Source organism: Salarias fasciatus, chromosome 19 (genome assembly GCF_902148845.1).
Source record: "Salarias fasciatus chromosome 19, fSalaFa1.1, whole genome shotgun sequence".
In the NCBI taxonomy this organism is placed as follows: domain Eukaryota; kingdom Metazoa; phylum Chordata; class Actinopteri; order Blenniiformes; family Blenniidae; genus Salarias; species Salarias fasciatus.
This window is the reverse complement of record NC_043763.1, coordinates 5,269,583-5,285,802: the sequence shown is the minus strand read 5'-3', so window position 1 is coordinate 5,285,802 and position 16,220 is coordinate 5,269,583. Positions and strand designations below refer to the sequence as shown.

The 16,220-nt window shown below is 46.2% G+C and overlaps 1 protein-coding gene across 1 annotated transcript in view; it reads right to left on the bottom strand.

The window, feature by feature from the left end:
• Positions 1–16,220, bottom strand: part of fsip1 (fibrous sheath interacting protein 1) — a 32,997-nt gene that overhangs the window by 6,832 nt on the left and 9,945 nt on the right. The window contains exon 9 of the mRNA XM_030117468.1: positions 5,884–6,018. Coding sequence (XP_029973328.1) covers positions 5,884–6,018 — 135 coding nt within the window. The remainder of the gene's footprint in view (positions 1–5,883; positions 6,019–16,220) is intronic.

The following is a 16,220-nucleotide window of genomic DNA, read 5'->3' as shown; positions in this document are numbered from 1 at the left end:
AGTCGTTCTGATGCTCTTTTGAACAACTGTCCAGGTACTTGCCACTGTTACTGTTTATAGCACATTGTTCTCTGCAGGCGTGTCTGTGTGTGTGTGTGTGTGTGTGTGTGTGTGTGTGTGTGTGTTAGAAAGTAAAAATAAGCAAAAACCACATGGAGATCTCAGTAATTGTAACTAAAGTGTTAATTTCTAATAGTCAAGAGTTAATCGGCTGTTCTGAAACGAACGCACTCTGATCACGTCGCCTAAACACTCCTCTCAGTGTGTTCCTGCTGAACAGTGTGTGACTTGCCCTCCAGGAAAGAAGGAGTCCAGTTTCTGGAACAATGGCCAGGTGGGTGAACTCCAGGCCGGCGCTAAAAGATTGAGGTTTTCGGTCACTCTTCACTATCAGCTTTCCATCAGGGGAGGAATCTGCACTCTGCCCTGCAGTGGACCACCGCCTCTGCTCAGCTCGGCTCGGGACGCGGCGGCGGTTCGCCACAAAGCGCCGGACCGCTCGGCTTTCAAGGTCACTGACTCCAGCCGCATACCTGAGCTCCGTCGGCCACGGAGCCAGAGGCCAGGCCTCCGCTAATGCGGGCAGGAATCCTGTTCGGGTCGCTCCCATTGAGACGCTGGGACCTGCGGTTCTCTCTGCCTTGGTGAAGCCGTGTCGTCACCGTCGACGCGCCGCAGCCAGTGTCAGGTAATGCGGTTAATATGATAATAACTCTCCCCCCGGGGAAGTTCCTGATCAAAGCCAGCGCCTGCTGGATGGAGCCCAGCAGCCTGGCTTTACCCCGGCGGTTCACAGCGGGCGCAGTGTGAATGGAAGCACGGGAGCGCTCACACACACACCACACACACACACACACACACACACGCTTCGCCGTCTTTCTGCACGTGAGATGTGCACATGTCATTTTTCATATGTTCGTCTCACACGTGCTTCGAATCGGCCTATTTATTTTGTCTCGCAGGGAGAAAAAGACCATGCTTTGAGTGATTGCTCTCTCTCTCAGTATGTATTCGCAGCATCATCCTCCGACCTGGAGGTTTGGGTTTGATCCATATGTTGAAGGAGGCTGAACTCCGGCTGACTCCCGGCGCTGGGCTGTCCTGTGAGAGGGTGAACGGGTGAATGTGGCTGTAAACATGTATTAATGTTAACACCCCTCCTGTCCATACATCAGACAACAGGCCCATAACTGCTTCAGATGGATGGATGGAGCAGATTAGCATAGCAGCTGTGTGTATTAGTGTGCATGACTGTGATTAACGACGTCAAGTGTGAACGCAGTGGAAAAGCGCTCTGTAAATGGAATCCCTTCCAAACGGAGGGTTCGGCTCACAGGCTTTAAAACTGTCTGAGGCTTCAGTAACTTGACCTAGTTGACTAAACAGTGGCGGGACTGTTTTCCTTCATATCATCGGTGACAAGCACGGCGCAGAGTGTTGAAAGCTGCCAAAGATTCTGCAGATACTTAAGAAAAGCGTCTTGTGGGAGTCGGCGATGGGATCGGAGCAGGAGAGACAAACAAATCTGACTCGCTTCGTGTTTATAACCAACGCTTGTATTCAAACTTTGGTAAGCAAGCTTAAGGGTGAATGCTGATTCAGAGGCTTCTCAAGAACAGCTTTACTTAAAGATAGCTCAGAAGGCCTGACGCAGGGTTTGTGCACATTTCTAGCGACATTGTTTTGCTTTTTGTATGTATTCCCACCTTGTTGATGAAAAAAAAAAAAAAGGGAAAAGATTTTCCTTCCAAACAAGGCTTTTTTTGTTTTGTTTTTAACATTTCAGAAATCAAATTGAAATGAAAAATGCAAATAAGGATAAGCTACAATGCAAAACAATAAATGCAACAGCTGTGACGATTGCATTGTTTCGGCCTTTCAGAAGCGTGTATGACCCACTGCCTGTGAAATATTCAAATGACAAAATTATTTATTAACTCCAGGAAGCCAAACATTCATCCATGAAATAAGATTTGATACGCAGGGCTGACAGTCCTTCTGCTCATGCATGTGCAGAAAAACGATCACACAATGCAATAGCAGCGTTTCTGCAAAGAAAAGGAGCCCAAGTGTTTCCAAAACATTCCGATTTTTCAAAAAGTTCCACCTTGGAAGAAGTTCTGCTTTTTCACTTGAGAGAGTTGTCATTTAAGTCCTTTTTCTACTCGTATAGCTGTGGTTAAAAAATACAGGAAATCAGCGTTTTGCTGCTGCACAGACAGAGTGAATGAGCTTTTTATTGCAGTCCTGTGCAGACATGAGTCCGTGTTCTCCGCCACGCAGAGGAGAAACGCCGAGAAGCCACCTCACAGGCCGTCTCTGTTTCAAGTGATCATCCAGTGACAAACGGGAGCAGACAGCGTGACAAGCCAGCGAAGCGGCGAACGGCCAGCAGCCGCGGGCGGAGCGGCGAAGGTGATGAAAGCTCCTGAACGTGACAGACGAAGGGAGAGAGAGAGAGGGAACCATTCTCTCCGGGTTTCTGGTGAACCTGACCAGCTTTCTGTGGAAAAAAGTTGTGAAACTGCAGAGCTGGCAGAATGACGGCGGCCCGGTGCCTGAACAATGAAGGCCAGCTGCGGCCTGCCACGGTGGCTGGGTATCCTCCTGGCTGGACGTCTGTTTACCCCGCTGTGCCATACATTCTTTTTCCTTTTTTTTCCCCCCCTTCTCTTTTAAAAAACTGGAATGCCGATTAGTTTAACTGCATTAAGAAGCTCTGTAATGGCAAAAGTGAGCCTGAAATTATGAGTGATAGTGTTGGCCTGATGAGAGGAAAACGGTTAAAAAAAAAAAAAAACACAGGCTTGTCCTTTATTTTACAGATTGCAGGAGAACGAGGACGCAACGAGAGACGCAAACGGCTCTGTTCTGTGTCTAAAGAACATGATGAATGCCGTCTTTGAGGAGAGATCGAGGCGTTGCCGCACAAAGAAAATCGCAGAAAAAGCAGTGAAGGTGAGAGGAGAGTTGTTTCTCCTCTGGTGAAAAGGGTAAGTGTCACCGGGAGAGGGATTGTTTGGACCGCAGGCCAGGAGGAGCGCGGATGACGCACAGCACGCTCGCAAATGTCAGAACCGGGTCCAAGTCGACACAAACTTTTTGTTTGAAACGAAAATCCAAGCACAACAAGGTGAATTGGGCCGATCATCTAAATTCAGTCAGTCAGGCTGGAATCTAGCAAAGCAAACAATCAGTCGTACCAAATGTCTGCTCTCAGTAAGAGGAGGAGCCCCATTTGACTAAATCCTGACTGATTTAGATGATCTTGCAGAGGTGGTGGAAGGGTCTACGGGTCATTCTGCAGTTTGCATATTCTCTCTGAGCATACATGGATGGACATTATCTGCAATATTGCATTAAAAGCACCGGCTTATTCAGATTTTTTTCTCATGAGAGTCAAACTACTTCAAAATATTAGTCAGTGTCAAATTATTAAGATTCTGTAGACAAATAACTAACAAATCAGCAAACATCCATACAGAGCAGAGAGGGTGAGTCTGAAAACATGCAGACGTCCTGCAGCCTGGGAAGGGAGGCTTTTTTCCCCCACGCACAGAGAGCGCCGTTTCAGGTTTATCAAAAGTCAACATTTTCTCAATGCTGTCATAGTTTTTGCACTGAAGCAAAAGAAAATACTTCAAGATGTTGTTATTTGTAGGTCACTGTCCAGTTCAACTGAGTGCAAACTGTGGCGAATCGGCTCAAATGACGTGATTTTAATCTGCATATTACAGACGACCGCACATAAATTAAACACACTCTGTGTGATGTGTTTTCCTGCTCGCACATCCTCTGATCTCGTCCTGCTCATCTCCATCAGGCAGCTTGCGTGGCAGGTAGACGCTCCAGGTAGAAAAACACACCGAGAGAGGCTTTTTTTTTTTTTTTGAGTTATGGATGTTGTGCAAATCAACTTTATGGGGATGCTGCAGCTGTGTGAACGTGGTTAAGAATGCCCTCCCAGACAAATTCTGCACAAATAAATCTTCCCCCAACCACAAAACAGGCCCGGTGGCACCGAGAAAACGCACGGCGAGCGAGCCGTTTACACTGAAGTCGCTCTGTGACACACAGCTGAATGCAGAGCGTGGCAGCGGCAGCAGTGGAGGGTGTGATGTCTTGTGATCATCGTGAAAGAAGTTTCCCCAAACTCAGCCTATTAGCCAGAGAAATTCCACTTGCCTCGCCATAATAGGGCCCAGAATAGGCCCCGGCTGAGTGAAGCGCCGCCCTGTGATGTCGGGGTGTGGTCGCCACTTAGCGCTTTTATCGCCGCGCTCTTATGTTTAAATCTGGCTCATGCACATCATATTGTGGTTCATCCGTGTGAGAACTGAGGTGAAAGGCTGCACTCGTGAATCTGAACTTCACTGATGGTGTAGTGGTTAAGAAGCAAACCTTCTTCTTTTTTTTTTTTCTCCTGCAGGGCTGTGAAAACGCTTAAATTCATCTCCAGTGTTTTCTTTTCCTCGCAGACAAAATTCACAGTCATAAATGTCAGAAGAGGCAGAAGTCCGGCCTTTCCACTTTTGTTCCCGGGACATTCTTGTGTTGTGTCTTTAGCTACAGAGTTTGGGGAGCGAGAGTGACACTTCTCCGGCCGTAACTCCGCCGAGACTCCCGAAATCCAGACGGTTTCCAGGGAACGAGGCGGAGGGAGGACATCGGATCTCAGGGAAGAATGTTAGAAAGCAATGAAACGGGAGGTGGACGGAGGCCACAGTCAGACCCGTGCAAAACAAAACAAAAAAAAAAAAAAAACAAAGTGAAGAAAAGTACTGAAACTGAGGTCTGAAAAGTGTGGCGCCATTGGGAGGCGCTAGAGAGCACAGCGGCATGAAAATCTGAATTTTACTGGAATTTTATCTTTTAATATCTATTTCTTTTTTATTGGGTGAATCCAGATCACCAGGAGAAACAGTCGCTCTCACAGCTGTGGGCTGTTATAGTCCTGCATAAAACCTGACAGAGGAAACATGCAAACTCCACACAGACAATCTGTGAAGCACTGTGTTCACTTTACACACAGTTTTCTATCCTTTCCTCATATTTCTGTACTCCTGTGTATATTTCTAGCTTTTTCAGATCTGTCTGGATTACAGTGATCATTCCCACTGCATCCGTTTCCTGCTCCTCCTGTATAATTTACTTTCTTCCACGTATTTCTATTTCTGTATATTTTCGATGCATGCTCAAATACTTTAAGAAGGTCTGACACTTTTCACATAAATAGCCAAAGAGTGCACAAAAAAAACATATGCACTGACAGTAGGCTACATCATGAATTAAATTATTTTTAATAATTAATAAATTTGAATGGGATTATCATTATTAATTGTTTATTTTCAATATGTTTTCATTCATGATGCACTTTCATTGGATTTGTGTTAGAGGCCGGCAACAAGGACATTATAGTGGGAATAAAAATGTAATAAAGTAATCATTAACGCTCACCCATAGCCACACACTGGTTTTATTACATTTAACAACATGTTGAATTTTTCACACCATGTTTTTTTTTTTCTCACTAGAACGAACCAGACATGTGAATTGTGGTTTAACTTCGGCGATTCCCACACACTTAGAAAACATCTGCACCAAGACATCGATTTCTGAGAAAGCTCTGGAGGACACGCGTCAGCGATCGGAGAGGAATAAAGGAGGAAGAGGAGCTGCTCCTGCAGAGACACAATAATGGCCCGCGATTTCCCCGTCGCTGTCTGAGAGCGACTGAAAACAAGCTTGTAGTAATTTGTCGCACACGTGTCCGCTGCGAGGAGCCTTCAGACGCTGGGTGGATGCGAGCGCCCGTAGTGGATGTGAGCATGTGTTTTCTAGTGAGTGCATGTGCGCAAATGAACATAGCTGCTTTGAACTCACAGTCATCTCCTGGCCGCCGCCCAGGATCTCCAGCTGCCGCTGGATCTGGAGGAGCCGCCTCTCCAGGCCTCTTCTCTCCTTTATATCCTGCAGGACCTTCTCTCCTGGCCGCGAGTCCCCGTCGCACTTCCAGCCCTGACACACAACAGACACCGTCGGTTCGTCACGGGGGGGAGAAAAGACTCGTCTCACGTGGGTCATCGACAGCCGGAGCTCACGGAGGTCGCCTGGAGAGGGGATTGAACCTCGTAACAGGTCACCACAGTTCACAGGAGAGGCTGCAATGCCTCCAAAACAGGGATTTCTCTGCTTTAACTGTTTATTTGCTTTTTAATAGTGATTATGAGGAATAAAATGTACGCAGGTTTCGTGGAGTGAGTCTTGGATCAAGGCCAGATTTTCTCATGCTGTTAAAATCTGATGGGATCCATAAGCAGCATTCTTGGACTGAAGCTTGTTTCATCACGTCAGTTCATTTCTGTTACACGTTTAAAAATTTACTTTACCTTCCCCATTAAAAGCCATTCTCCTGACCTTTATTCACCTGTGTCCGCTGCGAAGCTCTCTGGCGGCCCCCAGCGGAGCTCCGCCCCACACTTTGAGAAGCGCTGCCCCAGAATGTAAAACGTAAAGCGCGTTTGAACTACTTTGAGTTAAAACCGGGGCCTGATTACCAGACCTAAGAAAATTCGGTCCACATGGGGTCCAGAATAAATCACACATTTCTTGGATCCACGTGCGCTGGCTGGCTCGGCGATGCGAAACACGGGCCGCATCCAAAGCAAGCTTTGAAAATGGGTCAGGAGGAAATGGGAGAGCCATGTTTGGAGGAGCGTCAGCCGCCAGCTGATAGGTGAGAGGTTTGTCCTGCGGACAGCAGCCTGGATCGTTTCCTCCGGGTTCCAGTCACACGGAGAGACGCTCCTCGCGGCCCACTGACACACTTTGGGATGTCACGCTCTCCAGACATTCATCAAGTCTGTGCTGGGACACTGGAACGGCTCCCTGCACATGATGAGCATCCATCCATTCATACATTCATCCATTCATTTATTTATCGTCTCTTCTGCTAAACGGTACTGAGGCCCTGCAGGCTGGAGCTGTTCCCGGCGGAGTATGGGCGAAGGCAGACACTGATACAGATTCGTCCAGCACAACGCTTCTAGGTTGTTCACACAACATTTCAAGTATATGAATGCATCATTTTTGGGTTTTTGTTTCAGAAAAGTTCCTCCTTCACACTGCAATGTTTTCAAAACGATGTCCGTTCAGGAGGAAGTGTTTGAAAACGATGTAGTTTTCTTGTCGGGCCACTAGTGGGTGCTGTTGGATCCGCAGAAAGTCGACACCTCCGACTCTGATTCTGCTCATTTCCTCCCATTTTCCCACTGTCACTTGTGTTTGTTCATGTGAAAATGTTGGGCTTTTCTCTGTAAACGAGCCAAAAAAAGGACCCTGTTCCATCCCGTGTTACGCAAATAAAACTGAAATGAATTGAATTATTGTTTTTGTAATGAACGCTCTATTTTACTGCTGTGGTGCACGTGCAGTGGCAGTGTCTCTGAAACGCCACAGCCTGGTTATTCTGGTAAACTGACGCCGTTTGGCAGAGTGAGCGCCACCATGGGGACATCCGATGACTAACCTGCACTGCAGCCCCATTCTGACCTGTAAAAATAACTCAAGCTGCAGCCGGGTCATGGAGGTTGTGGGGTCTGACAGGAAGCTGCCAACCACAGCGTGAGTCCAGCGCCATGCGGTTGAAACCTTCATCTCTCTCGGCGAGCTTCGATGGTGATCTTATAACACTTAAACAGACGGACGCTCTATGAAACGTTGACGTCTCAATGGGGACTTTGCTGAAATTACCGACCAAAACACCGAGTTCCTAAATCTGTTGTGACACATTTACGAGAGGAGGTAATCTCAGTGAAAGCACGAGGGGAATCCACTGCATGTTGACGTCTGGATGCTTCTGCCCCAGTAACGATCCGGGCAGGCCGGAGTTTAGGCAACTGAAAGGTATTTGACTTATTAATGTTTGGAAGCTTGGCAAAAACAAAAATCACCGCAGAAGTTTCCGCAGAAGTGTGTGTGTGTGTGTGTGTGTGTGTGTGTGTGTGTGGCCTCACCTAGCGCCGCGTTCCTTCTCCCTTCAGGGGAAATAATGACAGCTTCTGTGTGAAGCGTCTCTCGAAGCGGTCGCTGCGAGGGCCCTTCGCTCCGGGCTCGCTCACCCTCCACTACAAAAGCCAGGACCACGGCGGGATCGGGCGCTCGTCATGCGCTAAAGTGAGAAACGCTCGCTCCAACCAGGAAAAATAAAAATTAAAGTCTAGCTTTACCGCCGGCCTCACACCACTAAATGCACGTTGCTAAAAAAGCCCCAAATCTTTGGGAGAAGCAGTTTATTTTATCTGGAAAACGACAGCTCCGTCTCATTTCTTTGACCACAATCTTCAAAAGTGACTGTCAGTAATAACAGTAAGTTATCACCGGTCAGATCTACGACTCTGGAAGAGCTGTTGTGTTTTTGGCTAAACGAACTATTTCTGGCTGTTTGACCTGATGAGGTGAAAGATCAGACTCTTTCTAGAGATTTCACTGGCATCACCCTATTTACAGATGATTAAGAAAAACTCTGCATCATTTCAGAGGTTTTATTTTCTTTTTGAAGCTGTCTCTACGCGTTAAAGCAGGAGTTTCAAACATAAAGCCCGTGGGCCAAAACCGGCCACCAAGAGGCTCCGATCCGGCCCAACAAACCAACAAGGAAATTGTAAAACTATCAAAGAAAACTCTGATTTTGTGACAAATTTCCAAAGAATACCAACGCAAACACCTCGCTGTCAGGGAGCGTTTGTTAAAACATGCAGAATGCAACAGGTGCAAATCCAGGTCAGTGTTATTTTGGACATTTCTCTGTAATTTGCACCAGAACGTTTCATCAAAATTATAGGTTTATGTTGAAGTTGTCATCATTTTCAGTACAAATGGTTTGGTTTGTTTGGTAAAAATCTACTGTTTAACACAGTGAAGACCCAATAACCCGATAAATGCATCCATATTCAGTCGATTCATAATTTTTTCAGACCTCATGTATGTGTATATTTAATAGCAACTTGTTGAATAGCTGTTGATATTTTATACGAGTTAAACTTGTAAAGTTCAACATCTGCTTTTGTGAAATGAACCCATTTTAGTAGAGCCATGAAGTGTGACGTGTCGGTGTTGTGCAATGAGCATTTGGACATTCGAGTCTTCGTCCCTGAGTTGAGAAGAAATTTTAACCAGCAACAGAAGCGATACTATTGAAGTCTGAATAAACTGTTGATTTGGATCTGCTTTGATAAATTCACTTGAAAACTGGGTTAAAATCCTGAGAATTATCCTTTTCGGTGGCCAACAACTTCTTCTGCTGAGCGTTGCCAACAAGGTCAGTAGTAATCTAATTGATGAAGAGGTTGCTGCAAATGACAAACACAAGCTGAGAATCGTTTCCAGGGAACGGGGAAGGCCAAGAAGTATGGCGGCCATCGCTTCTTGTGCCATTCAAATTGTAGTAATGAGTCATCTCCTGGAAAAGAGGGAGGAAATCATGTTTCTTGACCTTAATAGACTCCAGCTATTGTTCTAATCCGCTGCAGCATTTGTGCTTCTTCTCCGGGAATGTGCGATAACTTGGACTCGACGTGAAATTAAGCTTCCAAGAGGAGCAGAGAGGAGCGGCAGAGCGACGGGTGTTTGGTTTATCCGTTCGGGTTGTCTTGAAGGTTCGGGATCTCCTAAAATCACATCGTCGATTTGGGTCACGCGGCTGTTGGCAGGCCGCTCAAAGAGAGAGACTTTGTTTTCTTTGGGCATGAAGAGCACGTCAAACAGAATTATCTTTCTGGATAGCAAAGTGTGTCAGCCCGCTGATGAAAAGTCAAGTGAATTCCTTTGAGATAACCTCAGCCGCGGCGGCAGGAGGTGAGATGAAGTGCACCTCTGTTCAATCAGTTTAAATAAAGTGTTATTAAAGCGCATGGGAGTGAAATCGCTCGTGCATGAGGCGACGGCTCCGGAGCGCTTGTCCTTGTTTCACCTGGTGCGGCGCTTCGGACCGCAGCCGGCCCTTGTATTTTCTCTGAATATCAATATTCTGCAATTAACGCTGCGACCCCGCCCGGGGTCAATACGTTCCCTCTAACATGCTGTCAGAGTGTGAAGCAGCTGCAGGGGCTGATGGATGATCTGTCGTTGTCCAGAGTGACGAAATAGGAAAACAAGGTGGGATTAACGCGTGCCAAACACTTCAATTCAAATCAATGCAAAATAAGACTTGGACTCCCAACACTCACACACACCGAGTGTGCTCGATATCGATGCTTCCATTAAACGAAATATATAATTATATCGTGTCAATCATGGAGGGAGCCGCTGAGAACCACAAAGCCTTTGTGCAGCATCTGTCATGTTTCCAGCCAAATATTACCAGCTGGATCATGCATATGCAGCCTCAGATATCAAAGACGCAAAGCAAATGTTGAGGTCAAACCTGTGTATGGGTGTGATTCCACGTCCTGCAGCAATGCGTACGGTTTTACTGCATTAACAGCAGCTTGCAGCGAACGGATCATGCAGGTCTCTTCCTGCTGGAGGCGTTCTTGATGGACTTGCGAACACACTGAGGACGAGCTAAACCAGGACAGTCTGAGCCGAGGCAGCTCCTCCAAGGAAGTGTCAACACCGAAATCATAAAAGCTACCGCACGCCCCAAACAAACACATTCCTGGAGTGTGTGGTCTGTTAAATCAAACTGGAAGACATACAAGTCACAGGAGAGAAATTAAAAGACTTCTGGGCATTTTGTAAATACAAATGAAAAAGTGTTTTTCTTTTTTAACTAAATATTAAGGGTTTTTCCAAGAAAAAAAAAAGTATTTATGTGTTCAGGAGGCGAGCCAACATCAAAAACGATTATTTGCTTTAGTGTGCAGAAGCAATGAAATGGCTCATTGTCTTGGGCGCCTTTGCTAAAGTGAAGATTTCTGTCGGTCAAATTAAATCATTCAGTCTCATTCAGTCATTAAAAAACAGGCAACACCAATAATGAAAAGAGCCTGTTTTCTATTGAGTTACCAGCTTAATGGGCTAATTGAGCACAGCCAAGCACAATGGGCTGGCACCCGCTGCTGTCCGCCTTGAAATCTGCAGAATGAAGCGTCGGCAGCCACAGTTTACTCATATATTTAACTTTATCCATTAGAATGCAGTTTTAAATCCAACTGGCTTGAAATGTGATTTGTGTTGTCTTAGTTAGATAAAGGTTCCCGGTAATTCTGTGTAACTCCTCGTAATGAATTGCTAACCTACTTCTCGATAAACTAATTGTGCCGATTGGAAAAGCGCGCTCTTCTGGGTCTGCAGATGTGACCGCACGTCGCATCGGGACAGTCCAGTCACGGCGAAGCGAAGCCAGACGTGCTGACTCACGCCGAGGTGCCTGTTGTTGTTCAGAACAGCACGCTCCTCTCCTGCTCCGGCCGTGTGTCTCCTGACTCCCCCTGCCTCTGCATCTCCTCAGATCTGGGGTAGCGCAGGAGAGCGCTGGCTGTGCCACGTGGAGCCAGGCTACCTGCCAAGGCCTGTCCACATGCCTCGCCACGAGCGCTCCCCGTGAGGCCTGCAAGAGCAGGCTGTTCGGAAGCTGCAGCTGAGAGCCTCCTGGAACGCCGTTTCATGTTCCTCCCGTCTCTCAGACTGATGTTTTGTCCAGCGGTGACCTGAGAGTCAGGTCCCGATGCGGCTGGAACGCGGCAACATGCCAGAAAGTGTACGTTTCCCTGGTATTCCAGGCATATGGGTCAGTCTTACTCAAACCACCACGGTGTTTTTCAAGTCTTGTGAAAGCTGATTTCCCTTCTGTGTCAATCACTTCTCTTCCCTGTGCCTCGTTTGAAAGTGTGTCGTCGTGCTGCTGTAACAGATTGGCTGCGTTATGTAGGTCAGTCTAACGATTGATTCATCTAATCAGTGCTGTGCACGCTTTATTTTTACGTCAGAGTTATGTTTGAGTTAATCAGGCTGTGTTTTTTCGAGCGCGGTTCCTCCTCAGATGCACTTTCCGGCAGCCATGCGGAACTCGGCGTGACACCAGCTTTTTAACAGATTTATGAACTGATGACAACGAGCAGAAGCAGCGAAGATTACTCATACAAAGGAAGGCTGATATTTATTCAGGCCCATCAATACATCACAGGTTCCTCGGGTTAGCCTGCAGCAGGCTAACGCTAAGGAACAGTCTATGCAACATTTCAGGAGAAAAGGCATCGTTTTTGAGTTTTGGTTTGACAAAAGTTGAATATTTACACCGGGGTTTTGAGGTGACTCTCAACTAAAACACTACCAGGCCCCAGGAGAATATGGACTGGGAGTCGTGTCACTCTGGGGGCCGCCATTGTTGTTACTGTCCATCTAAAGAGCATGTGTAGAAGAACGCTTTACTATAGCTGTTTCTCAGAAAACGTGCCTTTAACACCATTTACGCGAAGACAAAGCATTTTCAAAAAGTTCCACCTTGTTCCACCCTGTTCTCAAAAGTTTGCTTTACAGCGGCTTCAAGCACTCTGGTCATGAAAAATGAAACACAACAAAGGTTTTTTGTTTTCGCTTCAAAACACTAACAGGGTCTAAATCCAACAAGTAGCTTGAAAGCAACTAAAGTAATAAGCAGAAATAATAATCAATAACAGTAATTAGTTACTGCCGAAAGTAGTGAGGTTACGGTAATGTCTGTGACTTTGTCCCACAAACGGTCCACAGCTGCTTCTGAACGTGAGGGTTTGTATGTCACCATCTTGAGAATGTCCCAGATAGGATTTGCACTCCCGTCCAAGCTGTCTCCTCCCGATCCAGGCTTCATGTTTTCAGATCTGCGCTCTGGACCCAATGAGGTGATCTGATGATTGCCGAGCATTCCTTTAGTATTAGAGGATTCACTTGTGGGTCATCTGGACTTTCGACTTGCCCTCTTTTTCAAACGTGGGGGTGGTCCGAAGCGATCGAAACCTTCTGCCGTCCTACAATCACCAGAGTGTGATCCTGGGTTAAAATACCAACGCCGCATGTGTGTTCTTTGTATCCAAAGAACAATCAATGGCCTAAAAATATCTCTTTGAAGTTTTCCTTCTTTTGTGGACAAAAAATCTTTAATTTATTTTCTACTTTTAATCCTTCGCAGTCTGCAGCCTTCGCTGAGAAGAGACACTCGCAGGATCATCTCTATCTAACATCTAAAGTAATATCAGCCCCTGCCAAATAATGACACAGATGAAATCAATTTGAAGAGAGCTTAACAGGCAGTTCATGCTGAATATTTATCAAAAGCATCTGGAGGGGGGAAAAAACAGTGTCTGAGAGTATTTCTGCAGTTTTTGTCACCACAGTGACGGATGCTGCTTGTTGTCAGGCCCAATAACTGACCTATATTTCAGTTGTTTGTGCTTCGTTCCCAAAGGTGAAAGGTAAAATATAGGACTGTACGAACTGTCAGTGCAGTCAACTAATAGCTTTATATCTTTATGATAACACAATTAAGGGTTTTTGAGAAACAGCAACAGCTGCAAAAGAGAAGCATTAGATATATTATAAGTTCTGTCCTCCCTTTAGGATCTCCGACTTAATAAACATGTCCATCCACTTGGCGTTAAGGCAGACTTATTCAACACCATCATGGCTGCGTGTAGTCTTCACTTTGAATTGTGTAGCTTCATCATACACTAGTGTATCCGTGGACTTTTCAGTGAAAGTAGATGGCACGTTCTCTTTAGGCAGAGAGGAAGAATCTTCCCCAAGTGCAGGAGTTAAAAGTGTGTTTGGGAAGAAGAGAGGTGTGTGTGAGAACACTACAGCTTCACACATTACTGCATTGTTCCAGACTGTGGTGGTGAGAAGGAAACTGAGCAGAAAGGCTGGACGTTAACTGGTCGGTTTCAGTTCCCGCCCTCACCCACAGTCATGAACTTCTGGTCAAACAATGAGATCAAAGACACAAGAGGATGTTTTTTCATGGGCCTCATTCTGCATGACACCACGAGGAGCTCAACCGTCCAAGAGACGCCCAGAGTGGCCAAATGAATGACGGAGCTCCGAGGCCGGCCCAAGATTTTATCTCTCGGAGTGGGCCGTGTTCTCCCAGAGGTCCTTTGATACCCAGTGAAGAGATGGTTTGTCACCCAGTGTGTCTCCTCCTTTGGCCTTTCGGTCATCGTTTCATGCTTCACACTAGAATCCATTCCAGGACACCTCTTCAGCCTTCAGCTGCAGTTCTCACTCCATATTTCTCTTGAATCTGGACAGCCATTAATGAGAACATCATCTTGCTGGAGGCTATTCTTCAAATGCAAATTAATGTGATTTCCCAAAGTGTTAAAGTGATCCTGTGAAAACGATTCACTTTGAAATACAAAGAACTGAGGGCAGTTTGTGGATTATATTAAGGAAATTAGTGAATATTTAAAGATCTATTTATTGCCACCAGATGACTTTGGAACAGATGCATCCACCATATAGTGTCATAATGAAAACCACTTAACGCAAGTCCTGCTGTGGATAACACCAGTGGGAGAGGCGTTTATAAGAAGACAATAAACGAGGTTTCCCCAGAATTATAGGGTGTGGAAGGGTGTGGCGTTTATTCTTTGCAGCCAAGTTAACCTTGTGAAGTCGACCGAGCGTGCCACATGACGGCCGTGTCACCTCAGTTCTCGCCACACAGCTGCCAAGCTATCGGGACAATGCCAGGGCAGCGGAGATATAACGTTTCTCGCTGCTCCTTGCTGACATAAAATGGACTAATGCCACAATTTTAATCATCTTGTACTGCTAAGAAACCCGTGTAATCACTGTCAGGTACAACATCATTGTAAGTACCGATTTATGCCAAACTTTAGCTGGTATGGAAAAAAATGTAAAAACTAAAAAAAAACAATGACATTCTTTTCTGTTGCGAATTAGCACTTTTCCAGGAAATCCAGCAGGAACTCCACCATCATCTTCCAGAGTTTTCCTCCTCAGCACTGAGGGGTACAACGTCCTTTTTGTTTTGCTGCTGTCATCACTATTAAAGAGAAACATATTGCGCCGCTACAGTTATACGATCATGTTCACTTTCCAGTTGCAGAGGAAGCCAGGGCGCATATGTGATCCATATCGCTGTCACGTTTCCCAAACGCTACGAGAAAGTTGAGGTCAGCTGGAGTTCTGACTCCATACAGTTCAGACTTGATCCAGAACGAGAGCTAAACTTCTTTTAGGATGAGCATACCGTGGCTGGAGCTCTCCAAAGCTTTAATTATACGACGGAACCAAATAACATATAAAATTGGAAGCTATCTGCTGACCGCATTGTGTCGGTCAGAAGGGCGTTTTTATGCCTCCAAACTCTGCTCCCTCGCTTAGCGTTTAGCTGCAGCTGAAATCATGGGCGCTCATCAGCAACCACACAGTGTGACTAAGTGAGCTCATAGCCTTACATCAAAAGATACAACGAAAACACAGCTGGCGTTCCTGAGCTAATGCTGAAATTCTGCCGATCACCACCGAGAGCTAACGAATGAAAACTGTGACAGTGACAGGGAGGCGCAGCACCAATTTACAGTATATTGCAGCCACGCAGTCAAGAAGCAAAGCCCACATTTGAAAGGCCGGCGTATGTGATCTGTGCGACGCACAGACACTAATGACGCACCCATGTCGCTAAACACCCCGACGCGCGGTGACAGGAGGGCTTCTGCTGGCTCGGAGCGGTGGGTGGTGCAGCCATTACCGCACAGCGGTACAGTAGGGGGGGGTGTACTGTACATTAATCCTACACACAAACATATGTTTTCAATGAGAGAGGAGCTATTTCAGCTGAAGCCTGAGGAAAGGGAAGGGGAGCGGAGGCTGCAAGGCGCTGTCACGAGCGCCGTATTCACAGAGTCCAAGGGAAACACGGCTCAAAGTTGTTTTGATTCCATTCAATCCAGATAATTGACGGAGGGTTTCGAGCTACCTGACCTTTTTTTCCGAACACCAGAAATCACCAGAGGCAAAGAAAACAAGGAATTTTCCCATCAAGGTTTTTACCATGACTCACTGCTTGACCTGTATCGAGTGATGTTGTCCTTTCACGAATTCTGATCCAGTGATTCATGACAGCATGACATGGATTTTGCGAGCGGACCTTTCGGTGCCATAATATTTAGTCAGCGCGTTGGAGTAAGCACCTGCGACTGACTGCAGCTCTCACGTCGCTTTCAAAACGCCACATCATTACTTCTGTGCTGCGCAGGAGTCCGTTGTGCCAAGTA